The sequence below is a fragment of the Nannospalax galili genome, unplaced genomic scaffold (assembly GCF_000622305.1).
Source record: "Nannospalax galili isolate Female #2095 unplaced genomic scaffold, S.galili_v1.0 scaffold471, whole genome shotgun sequence".
Lineage (NCBI taxonomy): Eukaryota > Metazoa > Chordata > Mammalia > Rodentia > Spalacidae > Nannospalax > Nannospalax galili.
Window position 1 is genome coordinate 538,741 of NW_008330333.1, and position 7,661 is coordinate 546,401.

At 45.4% G+C, this 7,661-nt stretch overlaps 1 protein-coding gene across 2 annotated transcripts in view; it reads left to right on the top strand.

Annotated features, from left to right (window-relative positions):
* The window catches only part of Pdpk1 (3-phosphoinositide dependent protein kinase 1), a 79,144-nt gene extending 71,617 nt beyond the window's left edge, over positions 1–7,527 (top strand). Inside the window, exons 12-14 of one of the 2 annotated variants that reach the window (XM_008845534.2) lie at positions 653–710; positions 1,449–1,601; positions 1,940–2,203. In XM_008845534.2, coding sequence (XP_008843756.1) covers positions 653–710; positions 1,449–1,601; positions 1,940–2,056 — 328 coding nt within the window. In that variant the 3' untranslated portion in view covers positions 2,057–2,203. Of the gene's footprint in view, positions 1–652; positions 711–1,448; positions 1,602–1,939 lie in introns of both variants that reach the window. The other variant, XM_008845542.1, reaches the window with a different exon arrangement.
* Positions 7,528–7,661: the final 134 nt, after the last annotated feature.

Genomic DNA, 7,661 nt, shown 5'->3' on the forward strand with positions numbered 1-7,661 from the left:
TGTGCCTGGTCCCTGGGAAGGCCAGAAGATGATTTTTGAATCCCCTGGAACTGGAGTTACAGATGATTGGAATCCACCATGCTGGTGCTGGGAACAGGTCCTCTGCAAGAGCAGCAAGTGCTCTCAACGACTGAGTCATTTCTCTAGCCCCTGGTTTTTTTTTTTTTTTTTGAGACAGTGTTCCATACTGGCCTGGAACTTGATATGTAATGTAGCCAAGGATGACCTTAAACTCTGGAACCTCCTGCCTGCACCTCTCAAGTGCTGGATTATAGGCCTATGCTGCTGCTTCCTGCTTTGTTTGTTTTCAGTGCTGTACATTGAACCTAGGGCCTTGTGTATTCACTATAGTTTTTTTTTTTTTTTAACATGATAACAAGGTGGTTGGTTTCCTTGTTTCTATAACACCTTTCCTCTGCTGTACAGATATCCTTAACTGAGAGGTGACCCAGGGATGTAGATTCTGGCCCAAACATACAGATAGAACCTTGTATATACTGAATCTGGAGTATCTCCTGGTCCTGAAATGAGGTCACATCAGTGACAGGCAAGCTTGGTTGATGGAGAGTCCATAGGGGCCCTGTGGAGTTTGTCTGAAGGGCAGAGTTTGGAGAATTACTGACTCATTCTTGTTTTCTTTCTTTTTTTATAGGCACCAATTTGTAGAAAATAACCTAATACTAAAAATGGGCCCAGTGGATAAGCGAAAGGTGAGTCAGTACCTGCTGCTCTTCATCCTATGTCTTCCTGTTTCTAGCTCAAAGCAACTCTCCATTTTCAGTCTTCTGCTATGACTTGTTGGATGTGGCATCCTTTATCCCATCATGCTTTTTGGAGATCATCTCTAGATTTTATAGCTAGGGACATTCAGGCTCTTGGGAAAGCAGTTGGAGCGGTGGAAAGCCAGCCTTATGCTCTAGCCACAGAACATGCTTTCCTGTAGTTGCACAAGGACCACTTCACTGTGCCAAGGTTCTGTTACATTGAGGAAGATATATTTTTTTCTCATAGCCCAGCAAGTAGTCTTTCATTGGAAGATTTAAAAATACCTGAGTTATTGTTTATTACATATTATGGACCAGACAGAGTATACAGAATATATCTAAGGACTCCTGAATACCCTTTCTGGCTGTGCAGAAGGGCTGTGAAGGAGACTCTCCATGAAGGTGGGATATGGCCTGACCTGCTGAGTGTGGGACTCTGTGCCTTAGAGGAGCTGAGAGTTCAGGAAACTACAAGATAGCTGTCATTGGGCACATTGTTGTAAGCTAAGCAGCAGAGATCTGTACTTGCTTTTTCCCTGATAAAAGATGCTGGCCCTAGATTGAGGATGAAGTGTCTCAGGTAAGTGAACAGGTGACTGGTGTGGACTCTGTGCACTGAGCTATAGGTTGGTCTCCTCTGAGTCTTGATCGAATAGTGTATTTATGTACTTATTTGTATACTAGGGTTTATTTGCACGACGACGACAATTATTGCTCACAGAAGGGCCACATTTATATTATGTTGATCCTGTCAACAAAGTCCTGAAAGGTGAAATTCCATGGTCACAAGAACTCCGACCAGAGGCCAAGAATTTTAAAACTTTCTTTGTCCACACGGTGAGTCTGTCCCTATAAGGCCTGTGATGGTAGTATCTTCAGAGGCCTCTGTACCTCTGATGGAAGTGTTCCTTGCTTTGGCCAAGGGGGTATCTAGGGTCAGTTTCTCATGTCTCAGAGGTCTGCATGAACAGCTTAGGCCTGAGTTGGGCCGGAAGATACTCTGCTTATTTTTGCTTTGGGTTGGTCACCTGCCCACATACTTAGTGTCTGTACACATAGAATGAAGAAGCCCACTGTGTTCACAGGCTTCACAGAGGTGCTGGCAGCATTGATAGCAGGACAGGATGGGTGGGGATGGGAATCCTTGGAGGACATCAGATGCTCTGTCTTTGCAGCCTAACAGGACGTATTACCTGATGGATCCAAGCGGGAATGCTCACAAGTGGTGCAGAAAAATTCAAGAGGTTTGGAGGCAGCGGTACCAGAGCCACCCAGATGCCGCTGTGCAGTGACATGGCCTGCGGCCGGGCTGCCCTTTGCTGCCAGGAAATCCCCAGCGCGGCTCGGCCGCCACCCAGGACGCTTCCAGACCACCTGACAGCCATCTCAAGGAGAATGCAGATGGTGGAAACCTTGCAGCTTTTTTATTTAAAAGAAAAGAAGAAAAAAAAACCCAAACCACACAAAGAACAAAACAAATAACCAACAAACAGGAATTCAGGGTTGCTTTGCTTGCTTTCTGTGCTCTGTGGTGGCTTCCACATGCTGCTGTGGCTGTGGAGGCCCAGCTCCGTGCACGGCAGCCCAGCTCCCACCCCGACCAGTGGCCAGATTTGGCTCACCAGCCCCTCCTAGCTTCCACAGGAACTGCACGCTTGCTTCTACACCCCCTCACCTGATACACACAGCTCCTGATGTGGCCAAGGGAATGGGTGTGTCTTTGGCTCTTTCAGTTCCCCCCCCAGTGTCACAGAACCTTTCACCAAGGAGCTTCTTCACACCTCTGATGGGGTGGCCACCAGCTTGATGTAGGTACAGGGCTCTTAGCTTGTGCATGTACTCACTTCCTCAAGTCATGTGGCCCTGGAGACGTGATTAGGCCCCTGACATGCCTCCTTGTGTGACTGGTCCAGGATTTCTGTGGTCTCTGCCTTACAGCAGGCAGGTTGTGTGGTGAGGAGTATGCAGGCTACTATAGTTACAGCATCCTCTTTGGACTCTGCTCCTGTGTTCAATCTCCTGGTGGTCCATCTGGGGAGTTGGACAACCAAGCCAAGCATATGTCCAGGACGGGTGCTGTCAGACGAGAGCCTAGGTAGTACCAACTGGATCATTGCCTGGTACAGAATACTGCCCTGAACCTGGCCAAGGCCCAGAGGTACTGTGGAGAATCCAACCCTAGCAGCATGGACCACAGCCCTCATGTGGAGGAGTGGGACAGCAGGCTTTCCTGGGAGTCTCTGGAACATGCCCTGTGAGATAGGGTCTCAGAGGATCCTGGTATAGGCAGCCCCAGGGTGTGCCAACCTCCTGCCCAGCCTCACATGCACCTGTTTGTGCTGTGGGTAAACAGTTCTCAGCTAGCTCAGTTCTTACATCCCTGTGTTGAAAATCTAAAAGCCTTCTCATGTTGCTTAGTCACCTGGTACTGTAAAGGGTGGACTTTGCCTGGAAAGAATGTTACCTCTGTCTGACACACAGGAATATCCCACTTAAACCTGAACCTGTCTGCTCTGGCATTCTGTGCCAGTGTTAGGTCACTTCCTCTGAAGATCAGGTGACAGTGCTCTGCTCTGTAATACAGATGGCCTGGGGCATTTCATTCCCTTTCTTGCTTTGTTACTCTCAAGCAGAGTGTTCCTGAGGGACTTGACTATATATACTCTCTCTGCCTTGGTGGTTCTTGGAGGGTGGCCTTGGTCCTTAGCCAGGAGAAGTAGGTACCTGCCTTCACAGTTTGCTCACAAGTGACACCTCTGACTTCCATGTCCATAAGGCAGAACAATTTTGCTATTTCTGTTGACTTTCACAAAGGCACCAGCAAAAGGCCCACGCAGAGACGGTTCCCCCAGTTCAGTCTACAGTAACTGTCTGTGGGCCGGGCCATCTAAACTAAGAGGAAAAATTTCTTCTCAGACTTTTAACAGTAACAGTAAGAGTGGTTCTTTTAAAACTGGTGTGGAGTACAGACAGAAGGCCTGCCATCATGCCAGGGCAGGGGTGCTGGATGGGAGCAGAGGTATTCTTCAGATGTTGCCAGATCATGTGGTAAGAGTTTCTGGTGATCAAGGAGCAGGTATCAGGACCTCACCTACCCTTAGGGCCCAGGGAGTGAACATGACCCAGCATGCAGCCCCAGCCTGTGAGTGAAGATGGGTCCCCCTGTCTCCTAGCTTCTGAAGAGGCTTGCTTGTGTTGGCTGAATCGCAATTAGTTTCCTCCTTGGAGTTCCTATTCATGCTCAATCTCCCTGGCTATTTAGCCCTTGGAGTATCCTGTGCCCTGTGTCTATATGTGTAAGAGTGACTCCCTGATGCTCCCATCCACACAGGCATAGATAAGGCATCTCTCAGGGTACTTGACTATAGGTGAACATGTGGAGCTGAAACTTGGCTTTGAATAAGAGCACCTGGCCAGCTGTGTAAGGGAGAGTCTCCTGTTGCCTCCTCCCCCTGGAGAGTGACACTACCTCCTGGGCTTCACCAAGCACCATCCTAACCTCCAAAACCACAGGTGTGGGCTCAGTTGAGCTGGCAGTTGGTGGCCAAGATGACTGCCCAATGTGGACAATAGCAGAGCTCTTCCAGGTCACCTTTGTCCTTACTGCTCACTATTTTTTTTTTTTTTTGCCTTCTTCCATCCCCCCCTTAAAGGGCCATGCACATTGTTTGCTTACCCTGACTTCGATCACTTTCAGTTTTTTCCAACCATCCTTAGAGTTGTCACCTAGTATGCAGGTGCCTTACATTGTAGGATAGGGATGTGGGTGTCTTTGTACAACAGTATATATGTAGAACAGTAAGTGGGGGATCTATCTTAGGTGAAAAAGTGCCCTATTGTTAGTAACTCTGGAAGTCAAGTGTCCTAAGAATAGCAAGGATGAATAGAAGGTTCAAAGACCATTCTCTGTGGCTTCTACCACAGGGAAATAGGCCTGTGGTTGCTATGTCTCATAGCCCACTGAGCCCTGTTGCTTCTTGGGAACAGAGAAAGCTGAGCTTGGATGGGTCATTTCCACTTGTTTTCTGTAGCTACAGCTGGGCAATGGGCATCTTGGTGGAGCTCTGAGCCTCTCTACCCCAAGGAATGGCACCATGGCTCAGCTGCCATTCTGAACCATGATCTGTTGTAGGCAGTAAAAGCCACTTTGAGAAAGGTGACTTGTTAGGCCAAAACTGGCAGCAACTTCACCTGCAGCCCTCTTGGGCTACCCTAATATTTGTGGTCCATGCCTGAAGTAACCTTGTAGACCTGTGGCACAGACTCCCAGTGCCAGCAAGGGGCTCTGAGTAATTATGTGCTTTCTTAAAAGTAATGTCTGTTTTCTGGGAAAACAAAAACAAAACAATGAAAGGCCCACCATTCAGAGACCACTGTGAGCATTTTGGTGTAGATCCTGCTCCCCCAAACTTTTCTTGCTTGGAATTGAGCTCAGAGACTTGTGAGTACTAGGCAAGTGTTCTACACTGAACTACATCCCCAACTCTTGTTTGCTTTTTAAACCAAACTGGGAACATATGACATACATCATTTTGGATCTAGCTTTTTTATTTGATATTTTAAGCATTTCCATGCCATGAGCAGTTTTTCAAAAGCATGTTTTAAATGATTGTAGAGTCTAATGGCTGTAAATTTTATAAGTTATCTGACCATTTCCCTGTTGTAAAACATTCAGATGGTTTTTTTTTATTATTATTTAAGTAATGCTGTGATGAATATACTTAAAAAGTCTTTGATTTTTACTCTGATTTTTTTCCTCTCCAGATGCCTGCAAGTGGTGTTTTTGGGTCAAAGAATTTGTTCATTTCACATATATTCCTCCTCCTTAGTCTGATGTTTAGATGCTCTGAGTTCCAGTAACATCCTCCTTCCTTGTGTCCTACAGATTTTGAACAAATCAGTTCTTGCTAAGCTGTGTGTTCTAAAGAGAGTTTGAATATGACTGCTTTTTTTTTTTTTTAATTTTGGAATGTCATTACTGCAGATTCATTTGTGTCAGATATTTCCAAGAGCTAGTTTCCTTATTTTCATTGCAAGAATCTGGTCATGTTTGCATGTTAGTTCTTGTCCATCCTTGCTGCTATGGCTTCCAAGTGCTTAGTGATGTTTTCAGAATCCCGTACTTTGTGTATACAATGGTACTGAATCTGCTTCTACATAGTCAGCAGAGATAAAATGTTGAACTGACCTTGCCACATGGTTAGTGGTTAATTCGTAATTAAGTTTATAGGACTCGGAAACTACATTTGGGCCATTTGAGATCAGTAGCAAAGCAAAGTAGCAAGCTCTTCTTGAAAAAGAAACCATGTAGATGATTAGGTTTTACAACAGTGCAGTTGTGTGTGTCCTTGCTCTACCCCTTCTCAGGTCTTAGTGTTTCATGACAGCACAGTGGTCAGGCTTTTTCATTGAGGACAGGTGTAAACATCCCTTCACCTCCCTGCCCACAATGCTGCAGGTTGATTATGATCTTCAAGTCCAGACCACCCACCCAAATTTGATTGTATTGTTTTTCCGTGTTGAGGGGGAGGGCATTGATTACAATTGGAAACATGTAACAGCAGAGATTTTTCTGGGCACCATACTCAGTGTCAGTTGACTCTGCCATAGTCTATTGGCTTAAGATGTGCAGAATCCCTGCCCTCCTGATGCCTCAAGGCCCTTCCCCACTGGGTCCGCAGACTCAAGATGCTCATTGGTGAGACTTGGGAAGCTGAGGCAGCTGTATGATGATGTTCCAAGGGATGCTGCCATACACTTTATCCATGTTTCATTGCAAACTCAACAGAAACTGATAGTGACTCCAGTGGGTGTAGCTTTTCTTAGGGAGAATGTATGACAAGTGCCCTTGAATCAGTTGGAGCTGGGGCCACTTTCATAGCGTTCTGAGGCTCTGAAGGGACTGGTGGCTTCAGGCCTAAGACTTCAGGTTGTAAATCAGACTATGGAGAAGTGGTCTAAGAAGGAAACTTTCTGTCAAAGAGCACTTTGGCAAAGGTGAGCAAATGAATTAACCAGTGTGAATACCTGAAATTTCCCTTTAATTTCTTCCCTATGAAGAATACAAACTGTACAGAGTTTTTACAAAAGACATCCCCCCCATATAGCCCACCCTACAAGTAGGTCATTGTGCAGGTGAAAGCCTCCATTGTGACCATAGTTTGATTGGATGTTGGCAAATTAAACTGTCACAGTATTTATAGCTGCTGCGGCTGTTCCATAGCCACATACAGTAGAATGAATCAATAGTCTGTTGCTATTGTTCAGGTTCGTGGCAGTCAGTTAGAACATGTGTAATACTCTCTACCTGGTCTGTAGCTGTAACTGTGATGTACAGGCAAAGCAAAATTTTTTTTAAAACTTATGAAAACAAATAATGCAATGATACTAGGATATACACTTTTGTATTTTTATTCTTATATAAGGTTATTTGCTGGCTATTGTTGGCCTCTAGTTCAGTCTGTGTTATTTAAATTCTAATATATGAATTATTTGGGTTGAATTCATGTTCGGGGTCACGTTGTTGTATGTATTGATGTACAGCCTTGAATGTGAATAATTATTGTAAACTATATTTTACAACTTTTTTTCTGGCTTTATTATATAAATTTTCTATTTGGTCATGGTTTAATCATATCATAATTTAATGAAACTTTTTTTCTCTTTTTTTCAAATACCTGTGCTTTAGATGTAGTTACCGGATGATGAATTTCCCTCGTATGCTCGGTAGTCTTGTAATAAAAGCATGTAGCGTGTACACGTTCGCAGGCCTGGCTCCTCCTTTGGCGGGGGCGGGGCCAGAGTGCCCCGCGCGAACCTTAGGCTCTCTCAGCCGGAAGGGGTCATAGCCGGCTGATTTTCTGAGCCGGAACTTCCTCTTTCCTACAGGACAGGGGG